The sequence below is a fragment of the Eumetopias jubatus genome, unplaced genomic scaffold (assembly GCF_037043125.1).
Source record: "Eumetopias jubatus isolate StellerSeaLion01/CBP00866 unplaced genomic scaffold, mEumJub1_p1.0 scaffold_10, whole genome shotgun sequence".
In the NCBI taxonomy this organism is placed as follows: domain Eukaryota; kingdom Metazoa; phylum Chordata; class Mammalia; order Carnivora; family Otariidae; genus Eumetopias; species Eumetopias jubatus.
Window position 1 is genome coordinate 122,751,625 of NW_028274816.1, and position 24,423 is coordinate 122,776,047.

Here is a 24,423-nt window from a genome sequence, read left to right on the forward strand (position 1 = left end):
CCTGGGGCTTGAACTCACGACGCTGAGATTAAGAGTCGCATGCTCTTCTGACTGAGCCACCAGGAGCCCCTACTGAGTACTTCTTGTAAGCCAGGTACTGTTCTAAGCATTAAAGGATATACGACAGATAAGGTCCCTGCCCATTCTAATAGTGAAAATCAGAAAATGGACAATAAGCAAATAAACAATACACTTTCCAATTCCTAAGTGCAATGAAGAAAGTAAATAGGGAGATATGGGACAGAGTCATGAGAGGGGGCTAATTATACGGTAATCAGGGGAAAATCTCTCTGACAAGGTGGCATCTGAGCCAAGGAGCAAAGGATGAGTTGGAACGGGGCCTGTGAAGATCCAGAAAAGAGCTGTGCAGAAAGAAGGGAGAATGTGTACAAAGGGCTCAAACCGAAAAAAGGTGAATCCAAACAGAAATATGTCAAGAGTGGCCAGAGATTACTAAGCAAAGGGGAAGAGGGGCGTAAAGGGGCGGGGAAGAGGAGTAAAGGCCAGACACGTACGGGGCAGTGAGGAGTGTGCATTTTATTATAAGTGTAAAACAGGAAGCCGGTGAGGAATTAGGAGTAGGGGCACAATAAAATGAGTCATGTTGCCTTTTAGAGATACAGATTGAAATACTGACAGTATGATTTGTTCAAAATGATCCCAATGGGAGGGGTAGTAAATGAAACAAGACCGGTCATGAATTGGTAACTGCTGAAGCCGGTGACAGATACGGAGGGAATCATTCGACGATCCTCTCTACTTTTGTTATGTGTCTGATTTTTTTTTTCAGTAATAAAAAGCTTTTTAAAATTTGGTAGCCTGGATTAGGACAGTGAAGATGGAGAGAAAGTATTCAGATTTGAGATCTATTTTAGAAGCAGAACTAATAGGAACAACTGGTAGATTAGATATGGAGGTTGAGGGCAAGGCAGAAATTAAGAAAAATACATAGGTTTTTGGCTGGACAAATTGAGCAGATGTCCTGAGTCAGAAAAGATTGATGGGGGGGGGGGCAGTGGGATGTAGGCAGGGATGTAAGGATTTTGTTTCAGATAAGTTAAATCTGACAGGCCTGTCAGAAATCTAAATGGGGATTATAAGAGAAAGCTAGACTAACAGGGAACTGTTATTTGTACATCTTGCAAGAGAGCTTGGAGAAAAAGCAAATCATCTTCCTGGAACTCCAGATAGCAAGAGAAATTCTTGCACAATTTACACCCCTAGTATGGTTATGCGTAAAGGGCCTGGTCCACTATATAACCCAAATATAGATTCCTAACAAAGCCAGGAGGGTCTCCAAAAATGTAGTGGTTTGCATTTAACTAAAGGTGTATACAAAATAATTTATGGAGCTTAAACAAATACACATGTCCAAGCCCTACTCCAAACCTACAGATTCTAAAACTCCAGGAGTGGGGCAAAGGCACCTATATTCTTTGAAAGTACCTCAGGTGACAGTGATGGGCACCCCTGATTAAGAACCACTGTGACAACAGTCCATGGAAGTCCTACAGAAAATATATGTGCAACAAATATAAACTTAAGGTATGAGGCTCAGGAAAGAAGTTACTAGGAAAGTGTAAGGTCCATATAATAAAGAAACAGACCCCCTTGGGACAAGTCAAGCACAAGAAAAGTAAGTATGATCATATGATTTGGAGAGGGGGGAAAAACAGCCACACCTGAGAAAGCTCAATTCGATCTTCAAATGTTATAAGCTACTTTCAGAGGATAACAAAAGGGCCACAAAACTAACCACAGAATTGTAGGAAGCTGTCACCGTGAAACTAATTTTTTTAAATTCAGGCGTCCAATCTGGTGCTTGATAGAGCCCAGAAAAACTGCCTTCTCTGAAGAGTCCCTTGTGGAAACAGCTCTCAAGTGTGCAGCAAGAAGAGCAAGTGTCAGGAGCATGTAGCTGTGGATGCCTTGAAGGCAGGCCTATCTGCTACGGCCCTCCGTGTTGATGGAAATGATCTGTATCTGAACTGTCCATTACTGTAACCACCAGCCACAAGTGGCTACCAGGCACCGGAAATGTGGCTATGTGTATCCAAGGAACTGAATTTTTAGTTTTATTTAATTTTACTTAATTTGAAGTTAAATTGCCACAACTGACTAGAGTCTACTACATTGGACAGTGTAGCTCTACAGGGTCACCGTCTCTTTTTTACCTTGTCAGGAAGTCACTTCAAAATTTAAAACTATGACAAAGAGGTGCCATCAGAGCTGCAAGACACAGCATATACAACGCCATCTCAGTCACAAAGTCTCCCTCCGTAAATACATGAGGCAGGCTCAATGACTACGTTCATCTGTTTAGAACCAAATCTTTACAGTTTCAAGGCACAAAAATGTCCAAAAGAGATCTAAAAAATTAAACAAAGGACCACATGTGTACAATACACAGATATTAGTCTGATTTCCCTAAAGTTTAAAAATACCTCATAAATAACATGTTCCATTAAATAATACTGCCAAGAAAAATTTCTGGTTTCCATTTTGACTGAAAACTGAAAACACTTATACCCAGAACTATCATTCTGCTCAGAAAAATACAGAAGGTGTGTTCTCTTACTTCTTCCCATCACACACGTATCTTCCAAAGAATTTCGAAGGAATCTCCCTCTATGCATTCCTAAATAAAGATCTCTAGCCATCTTTAGAGAACTTATAAAGCAGTACAAGTGCATTATTTCACTGGATTCTCAAAATTCCCACATGCAGCCGAGACAGGCATTAGCCTCGTCTCCACTACGGACAAGGAAGGAAGGCTCAAGTGGATAAGCCCGATCTCAGGGGGCACTCGTTCCCCTCCCAGTCCCATGCTGTCACACACACCAGCCGTAAGCAATCAGGGACGAGGGGAAGCCTTTCCTCACCCAAGAGGCACCTCCACAGGGAAGGCACATACGATACAGATGGAGAGCAATTCTAAAGCAGAGACTTCTTAAGCAGTGGTTTGAGAAAGAGAAATAATGTAAGATCAATGATCAAAATATTTCATGTCAGAAGTTGTAAATCATTATAGTACCAGAACACTGTTTTCTGCTTTGCTCACAAATATATGTGCTGCCTCAAATAATTTTCCTTCCAAAACCAGTGTGTGTGTATAAACAGAGAAAGACCTCTAGGTAAAGCAAATGTGGCAAGTGTTAACTAGTGGATGTAAGTGAAGGGTTTACAGGTGTTCATTGTACTCTTTCTCGCAACTTTTCTCTAAGTTTGAAATTTTTCAATATACAAAGTTTCAGAGGAAAAAAAAATACCTGCTGTCTTTGTCTGTTCTTTCATTTATAAGAGGAATCCATCGACTTGTTACCTAAAAAGAAAATTAACAAGGGCTAAGCCACAATGAGGATCTTCTCTGAAAACTCTAAATTAAGGATCAATTTTAAAAGTGCTCCCGTTGAAATTTAACTAGATATAGTGAAAAAAGTCACACGTTCATACCTTATCAATAGAATGCTTATTGTTAACAGCATAAACTATGCAGATGACATTAGCCTACAAGAGAAAATTAAGAAATTAATGGTATTTTTAAACAATACAAATGTAAACGGTAGCATTTAATTGCCAGCTAGTTAACATATTTGTTAATATGTTAACCTATTCTTCCAAAGGAAGAATAAAATTTGAAACCTAAAAAAAAAACCCCACATTTAGCATGCCTTTAACAGGAAAAAGTTCCTAAGGACTTACTGCAAAAATACATACTCAAAGCCAGAAGTTAACAACAAAGACTTAAGACCTAAGACTCACAAAATCATCACCATGTTCCCACAAAAAACCCTACAGCTGTTTTTTTAACTCACCTGTGATATCTCTTGATGAAGCTGTTCATCACTCTGTTCTGCTTCTACAAATGACAAAGTCAAAAAATGTTCATTATTTTATACATTTTCATAAAAACCAATGGCCAAGCTAACATCTACATGGCACGCATCCAACATCCCTCATCCCTCATGTCATTTATGTAGTGTAGTGCCAGATGAGGTGGCAAAGGCAAGGGCAAGCCAGGGAAAGGAAAAAGCTGGACTATGATAAGGAAGCTGGCTGGCACTGAAAGGCAAGTCTACCATAGGATAACTGCACGAAGAGCAGACGGCATTGTGTGATAAATCTAGTCCAGCATCTGATCCAGAGTTGAGAAGGGTCAGGCCAAAGAGATCAGAAACCCAAGCTAGAAGACTAGGTGCTGCAGTCAGAAGCCCAGACAAAGAGTCCATACACACAGGGTCAGAAGGCCAGGTGAGAATCTGGGCAATACAAGCTTAAGAGCTTGTATCTTAAGAGAGCAGGCCACAGAAGCAAAACCGAAGCATGATAGTGAAGAGTCCAGAATTTCCTTTCTAGCACATATCTCTGGCTGGAATGGGTCTCAAATGGTGGATGTGCATATAACCCCACAGTGCAGGAGTTATGCATGATCATAGGTATGATGAAAAAGCATACAAATGAATGGAGTGCCTGGGTGGCAGAGTCAGTTAAGCATCCAACTTTTGATTTCAGCTCAGGTCATGAGGTCATGATCTCAGGGTCAGGAGATCGAGCTCTAAGTCGGGCTCTGCACTCAGCGAGGAGTCTGCTTGAGATTCTCTCCCTCTCCTTTTGCCCCTCTGGCTTGTGCTCTCTCTCTCAAATAAATAAATAAATCTTTTTTTTTTTTAAAAGCATACAAATGAAGAGAAAAGCAATAACTGACATTAATTTAGATCACCTTGTATTAAATATTCTCCTGCTCCAAAATGCCTGTTATTTCTGACATGCAAACTAATACCATAAATGAGTACAATGGTATTTTAATTTATGCTAAATAACTGGCCATATTTTAAATATCTCTTCATATGTTGAGTAATCAATGGGTAGCTGAAAAAGAATAATTTTGTAAATGAAGCAGGTTATAAGGCTGAGTGCAGCAGAAAGCATCCAACCCCCTCAGCTTCTGGTACACTGCTGTTTGGCAGCTGGATGAGCAAGCTGTGTATGTCATTTTTAATGTTCCAGCAGTCCCATTAAAAAAGTCAAAAGGATGGGGTGCGTGGGTGGCTCAAGCGTCCGACTCTTGATTTCGGCTCAGGTCATGATCTCAGGGTTGTGGGATCAAGCCCCATGTCAGGTTCTGCACTGGGCATGGAGCCTGCTTAAGATTCTCTCCCCCTGCTTCTCTGTGCCCGTCTCCCCCCCACAAAAGTAAAGAGGAACAGGTAAAAGTACATTTTTATTTAACCCAAGATATCAGAAATATTAAAATTTCAACATGTACTCAACAAGAGAATTATTAATGAGATTTATATTCTTTTTCTCACACCAAGTCTTCTAATTCCACCTGTATTTTATACTTACAGCACATTTCAGCTTAGACTAGCCAGGTTTTAAGTGTTCAATAGTCATATGTATCGGACTGCACAGTCCTTAGTATTTCACCTTTAGACTATGTGGGATACCAGCTTAGGAAAACAAAGTATTACCAATGTAGTTATGCCATTCTTACAAACAGATTTTATTTTTTAGAGCAGTTTTAAATGCACCACAAAACTGAGTGGAAGGCACAGCGATTTCCCATATACTTCCTGCCCCCACATAGCTTCCCACATTATGAACACACCCCATCAGAGTGGTACATCTGTTACAACTGACTCCCAACATGGGGCTCGAACTCACAACCCCAAGATCAAGAGTCACACTCTACCAACTGAGCCAGCCAGGCACCCCTCCCCCCCCTTTTTTTTTAAAGAAGTCCCAGAACAGAGCGAAATAATTTAGTGATTAAAAAGTTAAGTCCTAAGGCACCTGGGTGGCTCAGTTGGTTAAGTGTCTGCCTTCAGCTCAGGTCATGATCCCAGGGTCCTGGGATCGAGTCCCACATCAGGCTCCCTGCTTAGCGGGAAGCCTGTTCCTCCCTCTCCTCCCCACTCATGTTCTCTGTCAATATCTCTGTCTCTCTCAAATAAATAAAATCTTAAAAGAATAAATAAATAAAAATAAAAAGTAAGTCCTAGGGGTGCCTGGGTGGTTCAGTCAGTTAAGCATCTGCCTTTGGCTCAGGTCATGATCCGAGAGTCCTGGGATCAAGCCCGACATTGGGCTCTCTGCTCAGCGGGGAGTCTGCTTCTCCCTCTGCCTGCCACTCTCTCTTTCTCTCTCCCTCTGTCAAATAAATAAATAAAATCTTTGAAAGAAAAAAAAGCAAGTACTAGTGGGTAGAAAAATTTTAAATTATTAAAAGCAATACAAATGTGCTTCTATTATCATATAATGTAAGCAAGCTGATGACTGTTTTAACTATTATTTGGGGGAGGGGACAAAGGCTGATGAATTAAAGAACAAATTTAGAACTCAACAAATTCTCAAATTCAGAATTCCTGAATGCCTGATAACAAAATTAATCCAGAACTTAACTCTGCAAACGTGTCAAGTCAAGGAGGATAATGATTTCTCTACTACTTGTCATTTACCATCACTCCTTCCTTTTCATTATTATGGAACCCAACTTAGTAAATCTGGGACAGAGAACTACAAGACGGAGGCTTTATATGGCATGTGGGGTGGGGGTTGGTAAGGAGATATAAATGAGACAAGAATAGTAAATGATTATTTATTGCCAGAGAAAAAGGAACACTTATCCTGGAACACTTTTTAAAGCTCAGGATGTACACCTTTTTTGAGGACTATTAAATTAACCCTGCAGCTTCACCCACAAGAGGATATTCATTACCTGAGTAATCTACGATGTGTGTTGGAACTCTCTCAGGGGTGACATCAGCTGGAATGGTAATTTCTTCTGCCCGGGGAGGAACCTTCATTTGCAAACAAATATAGAAAAGAAAAGGAAAAAAAAACCTTTGGATATTATCAATCAAACTTGTTAACAGATCATGTAAATTCATCTATATATTAGCCCCTTCCACCCATACCTATCCTTTCAAGATTTATTACACTTTTAAATGCTTATTTTTGTGCTTGAATCCACGACCCTGAGATAAGACCTGAACTGAGATCAAGAGTTGGATGCTCAACCGACTGAGTCATCCAGGTGCCCCAATAAACACTTCTTTTAAAAAAGCATGCACATTTCTACTTGTGTGAGCACAGAACATATTAAGGATACTTCAGATGTAACGCAGCCTAAAACAATACTTAAATTAATTCGGTGTTTCAAACATTTGATTTTTAAAATGCTGTTTCATTCCATTTTGTTGATGCTTAAGACATGCTACAAATGAGGAGCTATGTTAATCCAAAGCAATTCTCAAATAAAACAATAAATTATCAAAATTAATTTCTTCTAGAAGATACTGATTGGCTATATAAGCCTTGTATTTAATGATTCCAGTTTTTAGAAAGACTCTATGATTTTTTTTAAGCCAATTAAAAACCTCTTATCCATACTCAAGAGGACTGTGCTAAAATGACAATTCTAAACTCAGTTAAATGATCACAGAAAGTCTTTAGGTATTATACTCCAAGTGATCATATGATGATACACTTTATTTCACAAATTAAGTAATCACTTATTTCAGTATCTTATTTAAGAGGAAAAAAAAGCAAAAGAAACTGAATGATTATGTGGCACTTGTAACTGCTGAAAACACTACCATATAATATACCAAATTCCTATCTGAACAATGAAATTATACACATATTCTTAACAAGAGTAAAGAAAGGGGGAATGCAAACTGTGGGGCTAATACACCAACTATGTGAAGAGAATAAATAATGTTCATCCCATTTGCATCAATCCCATTCCCCAAAACAAAATTCCAACTTTAAATAAGGCCTCAGCCAACAGTCCCTCATTCTGGAACACAAATATATTGCCAGTAATCATAAAACCACCTTACTTTTAGTGGTACTCTACTATTATTAAGCCTACCTCATTTGAGACACATAACAACCCTCTGAGGTAGGCAGATGTGGTATAAATTAGTTTCATTTGTAAAATGATGCAATGGATAATATTAAAGGTTCTCAAATATGTGTGTCAGAATCCTAGGGGTTCTAATGCCTCAAAGACTGGGGAGTGTCAGATGGAAGGCAGGTGGGGAGCCAGCCAGATGTTTCAAGCCCTTACTTCAACTAAAGGAATACTCACCTGTTTTATATTTTGGGGTTATGAATAACATTTTATTTTTAGGAAAGGATTAACAGCTTAGATGATATCTAATATCCCTTTCAGCTCCCATTTTACAGATGAGACAACTAAGATGACTAATTGTCATCTCTGTAGATGACAAATGTCCTAGCCAAGATCGAAAGGAGGAAAAGCAAAGGACTTAGGTGAACTCAGATCTAGTTTGATTCTTGCTCCTGCACTACGTTTCAGGGATGTCTTGTGTAAACTAATATGCGCCCTTTTAAAGCCACAACTGTCAGAAAGAAAACACATGCCAAAAAAGTGCAGAATTTATTTCACTTTAACTCAATTTTGATAACCTTAAAAGATTTTAAATATAGACAAGACATAAAAATGTTTACCTCTTCTGGGAATTCTTCACTGACCAGAGACATAATCAGTGATGTCTTCCCAACTCTAGCTGTGAAAACAAACATCATTATTTTAATAATAAAGTGTTTAGGTTCTACATAAGCTCAAATACAGCAACCACACAGCAGAGTGTGTTATTCATTAGCCAAAATCAGAGGCATCCAAATCACCCAGTTTTAGTACAATGCTTAAAGTATATCTCTTTTTCTGCTTAGAAAAGTTACGCATGCCCATTGTTTAAAACAAAAAAATTACCAAAATATAATATAAAAGTAACAATCTTCCCCCAATCCCTCTTTACCAGTTTAGCATATGTAGCTTCCCAGATTTTTTCTTTACTTATATTATTATAATAATTCACCACACAGTTTACTAGCAGAATCACAGCATTCGTACTATTTTACAATCTTCCCTTATCATTTAAATTATGTACTTGGGCAGTATTCCATGTCCATACGTAAAAATTTCCTGGGACGGGTGAAGGGACAGTTATTATGTAATCTACACAGTTTTAATTGGGGATGATGAAAGAGTTTTAGAGAGAAAAAGTGCTGATGATTACACAACACTGTGAATGTATTTAATGCCCTTTAACTGTACTCTCAAAAATGGTTAAAATGTTAAATCATACGTCTTATATATTTTATCACAATTTTTAAAAATAGCAACAGGAAATCCATTTTATATTAATGTAAGAAGCCTCTTACATAATTCTTTGACAGTTGTATAAGAATCCATCATAAGACATGTCCTAATTTATTAATGCAGTCTCCTAACAATGAGCACTGTTCAAGTTTCCAGCTTTATAAACAATGCTGCAATGAATATTTCTACAAGATAAATTCCTAGAAGTGAACTCAAGTTAGCATGCATAATCGTCTTTATTTTTAATAAATATTTTTAAATCACCTCTAAAAGAGAATAATTTACATCCTCACCAATAGAAGATCAGTGTGTCTGCTTTGGACATCCTTATATTCTTTCTTTTTTAAGGTATCACATGGAAGAGCTTAGGAAGAACAAAAGTAACTTTCCTGTTATATTTCCTAACCTATCAAGATTTTTAATGCACAAACTTAAAAATCTTCATTTTCATTTGTAAATTTCATTTCTATTCCCATCACTTTCTGATCATATACAGTCAACTGCATCAACTAAATCCTTTTGTGATTCTAGAGGAAAACAATCCACCTGCCTATTAATCTCTGCCATAATAGCAAATTGGTTTCCAAAGGTAAAGCCTAAACAGGAAAGAACTGGAAAATTTTTAAGTGAAGTCACATTCTTTTTTTTAAATGACTAAAAGAAAGGGTGACTAAAAACACAAGTCTCCGGAAAAATAATGAATGGCTGGAAAAAAGAGTACTGGTAAAACAACTTAGAGGGTGTGCTGCAAACAAGTTGCATGTCACTAGTGGAGGCTCAGAGTAGATGGTCTGACAGGTTATCTTCTAGCTCCAATTTCTGAGGATCTTTTCAGTTTACTTGTGTGAGAAGGCTTGGGCCTTTTTCAAGTAGCTGACTATAAGATAACACTTCTCTGAGTTCCAACCATGTCAGTGAATCCAGAGCCCATCATCACAGAACTGCTAGAATCCAGTTATCAATGTCAGCTTATCCAGCCCCCCCGCAAAAATTTTCAGATGAAATACCTGGGACCCAGAAACAGCAATTTCTCAAGGTCTCACTAAAAAATGAGTTGCAGACTTAAGAGAATAACCCATCTTCTGATGGCTAAGCCAGTGTTCTATCTTCTTCCTATGACATACTTTAAAAAAACACTAAGATGTGGGGCGCCTGGGTGGCTCAGTCTGTTAGGTGTCAGCCTTTGGCTCAGGTCATGATCCCAGGGTCCTGGGATCGATCTCGAATTGGGCTCCCTGTTTAGCGGGGAGCCTACTTCTTCTCCCTCTCCCTCTGCCTGCTGCTCCCTCTGCTTGTGCTGTCTCTCCCTCTCTCTCTCACTCACCCTCTCTCTCAAATAAATAAAATCTTATAAAAAGTAATATAAAAAAATATTAAGACAATAATACAGAGAAGGAATGATAGTCCCTAAAGTCAGCAAGCAGTACATACACAAATACTATATAAATTAATTAAAATATTCACTGATTCATTGGTGACCAATCCAGCAGCTCTAGTTCCACTTTTTTTTAAACTTATTTGAGAAAGTATCAGACTTACAGAAACATTGCAAAAATAGTATAAAGGAGTCATATCTATTCTTTAACCAAATCCCTCAAATGTTAACATTATAGCACACTTGCATTATCATTCCTTTCCTCTCCCTCCCCCTACTCTCTGTATTTTTAAACCATTTAAGAGTAAGTTGTAGACATGATGGCCCTTTATGTAACCCTAAGCACCTTAGTATGATTTCCTAAAAACAAGATCATTCTCTTCCATAACCACGGTGTACCATCAAGATCAGGACATTAACACTAACACAGTGCTATTATCTACTCTGTCAACCTTATTTCACCATTCATCCCATTACCATCTTTTATAGAAAAGAAAAATCTTTTTCTTCCCCCAGGATCAAATGTTGCATTTGGTGGTCATGTCTCCCTAGTCTTTAGTCTGGAAGAGTTCCTCAATCCTTTTTTATCTTTCATGGCCTCAGCATTGAAAAAAACAAAAACAAAAACAAGTTATTTAATTTGTAGACTATCCCTCAATTTGGTTTGTACGCTGTTATCTCGTGATTAATTTCAGGTTTTGCATTCTGGGCAGGAATGCTGCAGAAATGATACTGTATCCCGAACAGGGCATCACAGAAGGGAGATGATGTTAATTTGTCACATTACTGGTGATGTTAACTACCATCACTTGGAGGAGGTGGTGTCTGCAGGTTATTATCATTTCCTTTGTAACTGATAAGTATCTTGTGAGAAGATACATTGAGACTATACAAACATTCTGTTTCTCATCAAACTTTTACCTATTGGTTTTAGCAGCCATTCATGATTCTTGTGTTGTGTTGCTATAGTGGTTGCTACATGGTGATGTTTCTATTTCTAGCAATCCTTCTCCACTACTCTGTATTCTACTTTAAGGAAAAACTCCCTTCTGATTCATATCAGCATGGTCTCATGGATTCCTACAATATTCTACATGTTATAATCCACTACCGTCATTATTTGGAGGTTCAGATTGTTCCATTTTACTTTGAAAAATGACATTATGCAGGTATAAATCAGATTATATGACATTTTACAAATAAATATGTATTCACACTGGAAAAAAAAACAGAAGGATCTACACACCAACAGCAGTCATCTCTGAAGTAAATGTAATTATAACTTTGTTTTTGTACTTTTGCATATTTTCCCAATTTTCTATAACAAATATAAACAATTTTTGCTACTAGAAAATGTTAACAAGTACTACTTTATTTTTTTTTAAGATTTATTTATTTATTTGACAGACAGAGAGAGCACAAGTAGGCAGAACGGCAGGCAGAGGCAGAGGGAGAAGCAGGCTCTCCGCTGAGCAGGGAGCCCGACACGGGGCTCGATCCCAAGATCCTGGGATCATAACCTGAGCCGAAGGCAGCTGCTTAACCAACTGAGCCACCCAGGTGTCCCAACAAGTACTACTTTAAAAGTCACTATTTGGTAGTGAAAATTAGCATGTTCTAAATTTATAGATGGCAGGTACGCCTGGGTGGCTCAATTAAGTGTCCAACTCTTGATCTCAGCTCAGGTCTTGATCTCAGGGTTGTGAGTTCAAGCCCCACATGGGGGGCTCCCAGATGGGCATGGAGCCTACTAAAAAAAAAAAATTTTACAGATGGCAACTAAAATTTACCTAAAGATTGGGGCGCCTGGGTGGCTCAGTTGGTTAAGCTCCTGTCTTCAGCTCAGGTCATGATCCCAGGGTCCTGGGATCAAGCCCCACATCGGGTTCCCTGCTCTGCGGGAAGCCTACTTCTCCCTCTCCCGCTCCTCCTACTTGTGTTCCCTCTCTCACTGTGTCTCTCTCTGTCAAATAGATAAAATCTTCAAAAAAAATTTAAAAAAATAAATAAAACTTACCTAAAGATTGGCATGTTAAATGCATTCTTTCATCCCTTCAACAAATAATTCTTGAGCACTTCTATATACCAGCCACTATGCCAGGTGCTGCGGATACCCCTGATCATGGCACTAGGTCTTCCCTCTTTTCACATTCATGGAGATTATATTCTAACAGATTTATGATATTTTCACTAATAAAGAACATTCTTTCTACACATCAGGACAAAAAGCAGAAACTCAAAAACTGCCCATCCTTGATTTACCCTTCCTCTGTACTGAGTGTTCGAGCTCTATCAAATTTTCCTTTGAAATTTTTAATATTAACTCCTTCCTCTCTGTTCCCACCTTTCTGTAATTATGGTACTTTTACTGAAACATTTCCCATTCCCAACTTTCTACCCCCTCCTCCAACCTCTCCTCTTATTAAAATCCATCAGCAATACAAATGCCAACACCTCTCTCTTAGACATCTTTTCATTTTCTAACTCATCTGATCAAAAGCCTTGACTCCCAATTACCTACCACATCAAGGTGAAGCATTCTGCTGGCCTTTGAAAATCATGCATAATTGAATCCCACCTCATCTATTTCATCTCATTTCCCACTATTGCCACATACTCGATTTGCTCAAATAAGGCCATTCTGCTCTGCGTAAGCACAAACAGGCTATGATGGATCTTGCCTCCTCACATGGTTTATTCATGTAAAACAGCATTCCCTCTCACTCCTCTGCTTTTCCAAATGTTAACCATCTCTCAAGGACAGCACAAATTCTACCTCATCCCTAAAGACGTCCCAGGGCTACTGCAGCCCTCCCTTTCCTTCTTTGAACTCCTTATGTGCCACATAACTTACATCCAAATGTTATGAATAATAAGGTGCATACTTGTATGCGTCTACATTAACATAATAATCAAATATTTGATAATGAACTGAATTTTCTAATTTTATATGAATGGGAGAAAGACCTCTAGCATATCAGCCAGACTGAATTATTTGACTTGCTTTCACCTTGCCCAAGCACAATAGCATTGCTTTTGTTTCAGCCCTGCCATTTAGGAAATTAAGTTCCACCTCGTGGAGCTTCCGGAACTATCCCATTCAAAATTTTTCTTACCAGCAACTGAAGAGCTATGAACAGCAGGGTAACTTCTGAGGGGAAAAATAAATTCTAAAATTACTGTTCAGTTTGTCTTTAGTAGAAAATAATTAATGTAGGAATTTCCAATTATATTAAAGGAGGATGTGATATAATAAAGAATCCATTTGGCCTTCATTCCCACCCAGTTCCTGGAGCAGAGCTTCAAAATCCCTTGGAAGTTCCTGTGTGATAGGAGTGTCTTTTGTTAAAGTCCGTTTCAACATACTTGAGTTTACCCTGATAAGATGACCCATCAGGGAGAAGGGAGGGCCTAGATAGCTTCAGGATGGAGACTGGTTACCAACCATGTGACTAATGGGTTGGAACTTTCAGCCCCACCCCCAAACCTAGCAGCTGGTAAGGGGGGAGGCCAGGAGCCCACAGATTGAGTTCAATCACATCGTCAATGATTTAATCAATCATGCCTACATAACAAAGCTGCATATAAAAACTCTGGACATCAGAGCTCAGGAGAGCTTCCTAGTTGGTGAACCTAATGATGAACCAGGAGGTGGCACACTCTGACTCCACGGGGACAGATGCTCCCGGGCTCAGGGCCCTTCAAGACCTTGCCCTATGTACCTCTTAATCTGGCTGTTCATTTGTGTAACGGGAAGTACAGCACTTTCCTGAGTTCTATGAGTTGTTCTAGTGAATTATCAAACCTAACGGGGTTGTAGGAAGCCCCAAACTTGTAGTCAGCCAGGAGGAAGTGTGGGTAGTCTGGGGACCCCACTTGCAGTTGGTGTCTAAAGTAAGGGCAATCTAGTTGGGGACCTTGCACTTTTTTTTTTTAAGATTTTATTTATTTGAGAGAGAGGATGAGAGAGAGAGAGTATGAGAGGGGGGAGGGTCAGAGGGAGAAGCAGACTTCCTGCTGAGCAGGGAGCCCGATGCGGGACTCGATCCCGAGACTCCAGGATCATGACCTGAGCCGAAGGCAGTTGCTTAACCAACTGAGCCACCCAGGCGACCGGGACCTTGCACTTTAACATGTAGGATCTGATGCTAATGCAGGGTGGTTAGTGTCAAAACTGAATTGAATTGTAGAACACTCAGAAAATTGTCAGAATGAAGAGGGCACAACAGTTTTGCTTTTATAAAAAGTAGTGATGGCTCAAAAAACTGAGAAACACTGTAACAGACCTTCTATCGAAGAGTACGAGTTCCACTCTGGCATATTAACCCATGTCTGGACCAAACAAGGGAAAAAAACACTTGGAAGATCATACAGAGAGTATTAACTTAATGCTTTTACATGACCCATCTTCTTTGTGCAGACTCCTACTATTAATTAATTTGCTAAGTATTTACCTGTCTTCCAAGTACAAAGTTTGAACTTACATTCTTTGTGGGGATAATATGGAAAATGTATTAAACAAGATAGACAAAATTACTATAAAGAGGTACAGATCAAGTGCTATGTTCAATCACTCTTGAGAAAAGGGAAAGGGGGCAGCAGGTAAGGGTGGGAAGAGAAAGGGATATTTTTTGCTTTAAACATAGCAGAAAATCAAAAAGCTCATAAAAGAAGCTTATAGTTTGGTCTCAAGGAGGAACAACTGAGTAATCAGTTAAGACATGTGTGTTCTTAAAACAGTACTGTGCGTGTGTAACACCTAGGCAAACATCCAGCACATCACCAGTGATCTCCTAAAGGACTTCCTAGACCTCCTTGATGAAAACTTTACTTTCCCTACCAGCTACTGAGTATCTCTGGAAAGACTAAGGAACAAGAATTTCATTATCACCCACGGGAAATTCCACAAGGGCAGAGAATGTGTCTTTCTTGCTCACTATTGAATCTTAGCTCCTAGCAAATGCTCTTAGTAAATGCAGCTTATGGCTTAGTGGTTAAGAGCACAGATTTGAAATTTAGGGAAGTGGTTGGTTACTTGTGAGAGAAAGAAGGAAATGCAAGGGGCTTCAACTGATTGGTAATGTTTTCTTTATTAAGCTAGGTGATGGGTATTTGTTATATAATTCTTTATACCTTTGATATAAATATTTCATACACAAAGAGGGAAAAAAATAATACAGGCTTTGGAATCAGCCAAGACCGGATGGAAATCTTAGTCCCAGGGCTTACTAGCTGTGTTTCCTCAGGCAAGTTGTCAAGCCTGTTTATTCATCTAGATGATGCTGAACAGCTGCGGCCGAATTGGTATGAGGATTAATTACGATGACAGATACGTAATGCTCAGCACAATACCTGGCAAACATTAAATACACAAATGGTAGTTGTCATGAGGATGACGATCACAGTTCAAATTAAAGGAGTTAAGTGAGCACTAGAATGGGCCAGAAAATTTGGATTTGGGAATCAGCTTTCTAATTAGCAGTATAACCTTGAGTTGTCACTGACTCTCTCTGGGCCTCAATTTTCTCACCAGTTAAAAAAAAAAAAAGGACTAGATGCTATCAATGTTTATACCCTGTTTATAAAAAAAAGGACTAGATGCTATCAATGATTAATCTACACTATCATGCAGCACACCTTAGAAGACTGGCCTGTAACAGATGAAAAAGTGCACATTACATGTACCTTAGAGTACCCTAGCAATGGCAGACAGATCCCCAAACTGTATCTGTTATCTATTTTAATTGTGTATAGGAAAGTGATTTGTCAGGAACCATCACCTATCTATAAGAACAAAGTGCAACTCACCAAGGCAATATGGGGTCCAGAAATTTCTAGAACTTGCTGACTTATAATCAGCATTTCATAACTTTTTTCCTTAAATAACTCCTTTCATCATGGCCTTGTTTAGGGTCCCAGAAATCCCAAACCTTCAGCTAGCTCAAGGTAGTATTCATCTCAAAATCCATAGTAGTCCATTCTAATTCCACATGATATGCACAATGGAGGCAAAATAGTTATCTTAAAATGAACCAAGCCACTGCCTTATTTCAGCATTAGAAAACCTAGAACTTGGACCTCCTGCCTATTTTTTACTCTTGGCAACTGAGGCTACTGCAGAGTAAGAAGAATGCATTTGGGGAAGAGCCCTAACAAAGTTCCTTGCAAAGAGTGGTGATGTCTGACTGAAGACAACACACAGCAGAGCTGCCTGTGGGTCACCTGACAGGAGGATGCCTCTGCTGTGAAGTCCAATCAAGTCCACCAGGCCCTGTACTATATGTTATTTTAGTAAGTAGTAAAACTCCCAGGTACTTAAAACAATAAACCTTTCAGGAGATTCAATGCTTGTACAATTCCTGTGACCTTTGAACTTCTGGGTCTTTCTTACCCGAGTAGAGAGGTCTTTTTCCCTAATGTCTCCAAAACCCCACAACTACCGCCAGCACAGATGTTCCCAAAAACTGTTCCATTTCTTTTTTTTTTAAAGATTTTATTTATTTGACAGAGAATGACACAGTGAGAGAGGGAACACAAGCAGGGGGACTGGGAGAGGGAGAAGCAGGCTTCCCATGGAGCAGGGAGCCCGAGGCGAGGCTCGATCCCAGGACCCAGGGATCATGACCTGAGTCGAAGGCAGACGCTTAACGACTGAGCCATCCAGGTGCCCCACATCTCTACATTCTTATCCTTGATCAGCTATGTTAAGAATGGGAAAAATTAATCAGATGCTCAATAACTCAGATGCTCCCTGGTACCCAAAGGGAAAACAAGTCTCACTCTTGCTTGGTCCTTGAGAAATCTGCCTGTCTTAATACCCTTCAGACCTTGATTCCTCTCACAATCCCGTTTTTAGAATTACCTATTTTTTTTAAGACTTTATTTATTTATTTGACACAGAGAGAAAGAGCACAAGCAGGGGGAGCGGCAGGCAGGCAGAGGGAGAGGGAGAAGCAGGCTCCCCGCTGAGCAAGGAGCCCAATGTGGGGCTCGATCCTAGGACACTGAGATCATGACCTGAGCCGAAGGCAGCTGCTTAACCGACTGAGCCACCCAGGCACGCCTACAATTACTTTTTATTAATTTTAATAAGATTTTATTTATCTGCAGGAGAGAGAGAGAGCACACGAGCAGGGGGAGGGAGAAGCAGGCTCCCCACTGAGCAGGGAGCCCAACTTGGGGCTCAATCCCAGGACCCTGAGATCATGACCTGAGCAGAAGGCAGATGCTTAAACTGAGTCACCCAGGCGCCCCTAGAATTACTTTTTTAAAATTCTGCTTGTATCCCACCACTCCAAAGCCCTCACCAGTTTCAGAAGAAACCTTTTATTTATGTTTTATTTATTTATTTTTTAAAGATTTTATTTATTTATTTGGCAGAGAGATAGAGAGAACAAGTAGGCAGAGAGGCAGGCAGAGGCAGAGGGAGAAGCAGTCTCCCCGCCGAGCAGGGAGCCCGATGCGGGGCTCGATCCCAGGACCCTGGGATTATGACCTGAGCCGAAGGCAGCCACTTAACTGACCGAGCCACCCAGGTGCCCCAAAACCTAACTTTTAATCCACAGCTGGAAACCCTCAATAAAAATGATCAAAATGAAGTAAAACACCAACATTAAAAGGCCTCTTAGTTTCCAAGGAAGCTAAGGACTTACTGCTCCATAATCACAACCACGCAGGCCTTCAACAGGTGGTCCATGTTACCTTTAAAGTCCCCTCCCTCACCACAACCCTTCCACGTCATCCATTCTCCCTCATCTCTCTGCTCAAAACTCATGAGAACAGCCCTTTTCCTGGCCAGTGTCCCTTTCTACTTTTCCCATGGACCCCTTACATTCCCAGGGATATTTTCATAAGGGAAAGACCAACATTCTGAGGAAAGTCCGATTTCTTCACAGCTTGGCTCAACAAGGCAGTTGTGGCCACCATTGCAACAGGCTCCTCCCACCCGAGTACAAACCTGCCACCAGGTCTATTCCAACAGGGCAGGCCTCAGGGACAGAGGACACCCCTTGACAAGAGAAAGGGCACTATAAACACTACAACAATTAAAGAGCTATACTTAGGCTTGATCATACAGACCTACAATCAGTGATACCAAAAGTGGGAATCATTCAATTTATATGGATACTGCCACTTAGAGTGTGGTACCTTTATTTATTTACTCATTCATATTCTGCCATACCTGTTAAAAAATCTGAGGCGGTTTAGTACTCACTGCAATATAACAATTCCATCTAGTTTCTGAAGTAATTGTATAGCAGGCCTTTAAAAAATCAAAGAACAGGAATCTCTTCCACATAAAAATCCAAGAGTGATTTCCTCTTCTAAAAAAAGTTCAGAATTAGAGCAAGAGAGACAGATTACAAGGAACTTGGGAGAAAATGAGCACAGTTTCATTAGAATCATTTTGGGTTTCCTTTTGGAAGAGCAGTAAGGTGATAGCTACTTTAATAAAAGATTGGCAGATGTGATTTAGTTAAGAAATGCTTCAGTGAATCTAAACTAGAGCTTTTTGCTTCCTTTAAGGCCTAACCACCGAACCCTGAGTGAGACTATCAAAGAAATAGGGAAGCAGCAGGTTTAAAGTTATAATAGGCCACTAATTTTAGCCTAATTTTTTTTTTAAGATTTTATTTATTTATTTGACAGAGAGAGACACAGCGAGAGAGGGAACACAAGCAGGGGGAGCAGGAGAGGGAGAAGCAGGCTTCCCGCTGAGCAGGGAGCCCGATGCGGAGTTCAATCCCAGGACCCTGGGATCATGACCTGAGCCGAAGGCAGACACTTAATGACTGAGCCACCCAGGTGCCCTTGGTACTTAGATTTTATATATGTGTATATAGTACTTAGATTTAAGCCATTTAATTTTTTTTTTTAAGATTTTATTTATTTGACAGAGAAAGACACAGCCAGAGAGGGAACACAAGCAGGGGGAGTGGGAGATGGAGAAGCAGGCTTCCCGCTGAGCAGGGAGCCTTGATCCCAGAACCCTGGGATCATGACATGAGCCGAAGGCCGACGCTTAACGACCGAGCCACCCAGGGACCTCAATTTTGGCCTAATTTTAATTGAGAAATAAATGAGTACCTTAAAAACAAGGAAAACATTTTAGAATACTAAATTTTAAAAACTATTTAAATAGGCCTACAATCCAAAAGGCCCCTCGACAATGGCAGATCTGAGTATAAACACTACATATTTTCAACTACTCCAAAAAATAATTTCCATGAAGGAACAAACTTCTCTAATTATTGTACCAATTAAATTTTATATTTAATATAAATATCATATATAATATACTTACATAATTTTATAACAAGTATAAATTTAATAAAATATAATATGTAAAAACATAATTGAAAAATATTTAACATAAATATTAATATGGAGGACAAAAAATGATTGTTAGCCAGCCATCTAATGGTCTCTACTTCCTCTATTTTGCCTGAGAAACACTGAAATAATCTATAAAAACAAAAGGCACGGTCACAATTATCCCCAAAGAGGGAAGGCCTTCTGATCAGTTCAACACAACATGCCACAGTATTGTCTGGACTCCATGCTTCTAAGTAGGTCATCCATGGGAAACATAATTCATCACTATAGAACAAATTATCTGATTTATCCAGGCTAAAAATTTCTTTGTCTTTTCATCACATCTTTTAAACATCTAGTTCTAAGTGACAGCAAATTCCTAATATTCATGAAGCGGAAATAACATTTTTTGGTTCTAATTACCACCCTAACCGCCATATTGGCTATTTTTCTTGATAACAAACACCCCGTGTTTCAAGTGGTAAAGGGACCTACTCCTCATTTTTATCTGCTACTTCTTACGAAGCCTTGTTGGCTCTCCCTAAATTATGTAATTAGAATATACAGGGATGAGGAAGGTGACTATGGAGTTATAATTTTAACTGGGAAACTTTAACATTTGGGGCAATAGCTGAGTACCGTTTCAAAGGAAAATTTCATTGACCCTATGCAGACTATTTGGGCTGCAGAAGAACAAACGTTATGGTCTATCCCTCTCCTTTGAACTAGATCAACCCTAGTGCCCAGCTGGTGCCAGAGGAACAAAAAGACAGGTCGTAATACATATGTGAGAATGATATAGACTCCCTATGAAGAGAAGAGACTCTTTAGACTATGCTTGAACATCCTTAGTCACCAACTATCACCCAGGTACTAAACACAGTATAATTGAAACTGGAGGAGTTTAATCTTCAAATATCATTTAACAAAGATCAGAATGGAAAGCAATACGGCTTTAAAGGGATTGTAGAAAGTTTTTTTTCCTAACATAAATGCTAGCTTATTACTGAAGTTTCTTTGATTCTTATTCCTACCATATGCCTGAGGAATCTCTCCCAATCCTACTAAGATGACCTCTGGTGTTTCAAGGAGAAGCTGACCTCTTGGCAAGAAATGTAACTGTTGGCAGCCAAGACACAGAATAGACATGACACTGTCATTAGAAGTCACTGGTCTACCTTATTGCCAGAACACAGGAATCTCCCAGGCAAAACCAAGCTAAGGACCTGGGACAAGACACTGGACGAACGCTGCCCTCAAATGCTAACAATAACCACACATCAGATTGGATTTAAGAAAGGAGAATGGTCGGGGCGCCTGGGTGGCTCAGTCGTTGAGCGTCTGCCTTCGGCTCAGGTCATGACCCCAGGGTCCTGGGATCGAGCCCCGCATCGGGCTCCCTGCTCGGCGGGAAGTGTGCTTCTCCCTCTCCCACTCCTCCTGCTTATGTTCCCTCTCTCACTGTCTCTCTCTCTGTTAAAAAATAAATGAAATCTTAAAAAAAAAAAGAATGGTCAAATGTTTATGACTAAGAGGACTGGTTTGGAAAACAAGTAAAGGCTAAATAAACGGAACTTGAATTCATTCATTCTTTCAAAAACTATGGATAACCTGGGGCACCCGGGTGGCTCAGCAGGTTAAGCGTCCCACTCTTGATTTCGGCTCAGGTCATGATTTCAGGGTCGTGAGACTGAGCCCCGCGTCCAGCTCTGCACTGAGCATGGAGCCTGCTTGGGATTCTCTCTTTCCCTCTCCACCGCCTCCCCTCCCAAGCTCTCTTGTGTGTTCTCTCTCTCAAAAAAACAAAAAACTACAGATGACCTTTGAACAATGCAGAGGTTAGAGGCACCAACCAACTCCGCATATCCCCAGCAGTCCAAAATCCTCAGATAACTTTTCACTCCCCAAAAACTTAACTACTAATAACTACTGTTGACCGGAAGCCTTACTGATGACATAGTCTATTAATACATATTTTGTATGTTATATGTATTATATACGTATTCTTACAATAAAGTAAGCTGGAGAAAAAAAATGTTAAGAAAATCATAAGGAGGGCACCTGGGTGGCTCAGTTGGTTAAGCGACTGCCTTTGGCTCAGATCATGATCCGGGAGTCCGGGGATCGAGTCCCACATCGGGCTCCCTGCTCGGCAGGGAGTCTGCTTCTCCCTCTGACCCTCTTCCCTCTCGTGCTCTCTATGTCTCATTCTCTCTCTCTCAAATAAATAAAATCTTTAAAAAAAAAAAAAGAAAATCATAAGGAAAATACATTTACAGTACTGTACCATAAAAAATCCCCATATAAATGGACCCACACAGTTCAAACCCTTGTTGTTCAGGGTCAACTGTATTTGAGTGCCTACTTTGTGCCAGGACTACTCTAGGCACTGGGGATATAGCAATGAACAAGACAAAGCCTCTGCCCTCATGAAGCTTACTATCCAACCCAAAAAACAAGTGAACAAATATGCAGGGAAGAATCACCTAAGTCAAGGCCTTCTTGTCCAGAAAGCAGTAGAGAGTGAAACAAGGGCCAGATTGTGATAGACTTTGCAGGCCTGCATCAAAAAGTTTGGACTTTACGGGTGCCTGGGTGGCTCAGGTCATGATCCCAGGGTCCTGGGATCGAGCCCTGCATCATCAGGCTCCCTGCTCAGCAGGAAGCCTGCTTCTCCCTCCCCCACTCCCCCTGCTTGTGTTCCCTCTCTCACTGTGTCTCTCTCTGTCAAATAAATAAATAAAATCTTAAAAAAAAAAAAGTTTGGACTTTATTCTAAGTCAAAACAGAAATCATCAAAGAATTTTAAAAATGGGTAACAGGATCTGAGATTTTTTTTTTCAAGATGACTCTGCTCGCTACATATAGAATAGACAGAATTAGAAGCAGAGAGACCAGTTAAGGAGAGATATTACAAAAGCCTCGGCCAGAGCCAATCGAAGCCTTAGCTAGTTTGGCTTGAACTAGTTTCGATGATAAGCTAATCAGTTAGACATACTGAGTAAGACCCATCAGATTAATTTAAAATGAGGATAAGAGTTCCACCTTCTCAGTGATTTTGACCAGTAAAGACAAACATTTCAATTTAAAAACAAGACTTCACTAAAACTAGGGGCGCCTGGGTGGCTCAGTCGTTAAGCATCTGCCTTAGGCTCAGGTCATGATGCCAGGGTCCTGGGATCGAGCCCCGCATCGGGCTCTCTGCTCCGCGGGAAGCTGCTTCTCCCTCTCCCACTCCCCCTGCTTGTGTTCCCTCTCTTGCTGTGTCTCTCTCTGTCAAATAAATAAAATCTTAAAAAAAATATTTATAACACTTCACTAAACTAAATCTTGTGTACTTTTAATGTAGCTACATGATTTAGATAAAAAGTCATTAAGGTCCATGCTAATTTTACTGCAACAAGGGCATTTGTTAAGCATAGTAATGCAAATCTAGTTAAATACAAATTCTGGCGACAGAAGCTGACCATGAAAAATCATAACCTGAAGAACTAAGTTTTGCGTGGTCGCATTTTTAAGGATTTAAAAAATTTTGTTTTGTTTAAAGAATGGCAACTGACTTTTAACGTGGCCTGAATGGTCCCCATTATGTTCAATATTATTAAGATAAGGTGCACATGATATTTAAAATACTTTGGCTTTCTCTGCAAATACCTTAAAATTTATAGACAATCTAACTTCTTTGATATGAAAACTAAAGAGACAGTAAGCAATTAGTTCGCATTTAAGCCTGGACGGATCAGAATCCAGATTCTGGATGGGCCAAGAAAAGATCCATTTCACCTCCAGAGTACAGTATAGGTTTAGCCAACAGAATGTTGAAACCATTCACAACTATTTGGGAGCTTCAGTGAATGAAGCTGCTGCCGAGTGGTTCAGGGACAGTAACAGCAGTAAAATGTACTGAAGTGATAGAGAAGGAACAGACTTTACAACAATACCAGAGATGATGCTTTTTTTTTTTTGCTTTTCCCATTCCCCTTAACCATCTTAAAATGACAACTAAATTACTATCACTTTTACCTTAAAAAGTGGGTTTCCTGATAAATCCATGTGTTAGACCAATTTATTTTTATTTTTTTATTAAAATAGCCTTGGTCTTATTTATGTTTACCCAGCGTTTAAAGTGGTATAGCTAGGCTAGCAGCTGTCAAATATTTACATTAAATCTTCTAATGCTTCAAACATTTCCCCCCAAAATACCAGCTTTTATTTAACTAATTAAAATTACATATTTCACATTAAGTATAATTCTAATATTTTTAAATATGAAAAAAATATATCTATGGTAACTGGCCTAAAGCTTTTAGGACAAACCTTTTCAAGAAAAATGTCTTCCTTAAAAACTAAGGCTTTCTTTTAGATCAGGTTCTCCCTGTGATCAAAAAGCTCATGCATGCACTTTTCTCAACTCTCCTATTTGCTTTCATATCTGCAGAACATGGCTTTTAATTTTTCTAACAAATTTCGAGTTCTTTTATGTATTTCTAAATAATACTGTTAACATTTTAATTTAAATGCCCTAAGGCTGAACAATGTATCTTAGATATATATAGCATTTCTATTTAGATGTTTTACAGACTAATTATATGTAATTGCT

At 39.5% G+C, this 24,423-nt stretch overlaps 1 protein-coding gene across 5 annotated transcripts in view; it reads right to left on the reverse strand.

Moving 5' to 3' along the window:
* The window catches only part of RHOT1 (ras homolog family member T1), a 59,685-nt gene that overhangs the window by 33,603 nt on the left and 1,659 nt on the right, over positions 1-24,423 (reverse strand). For all 5 annotated transcript variants that reach the window (XM_088028378.1, XM_028109161.2, XM_028109162.2 and 2 more), the window contains exons 2-6: positions 8,479-8,537; positions 6,719-6,800; positions 3,816-3,859; positions 3,454-3,507; positions 3,270-3,322 (exon numbers count right to left, since the gene is read on the reverse strand). In XM_088028378.1, the coding sequence (XP_087884504.1) occupies positions 3,270-3,322; positions 3,454-3,507; positions 3,816-3,859; positions 6,719-6,800; positions 8,479-8,537 (292 nt within the window). The remainder of the gene's footprint in view (positions 1-3,269; positions 3,323-3,453; positions 3,508-3,815; positions 3,860-6,718; positions 6,801-8,478; positions 8,538-24,423) is intronic.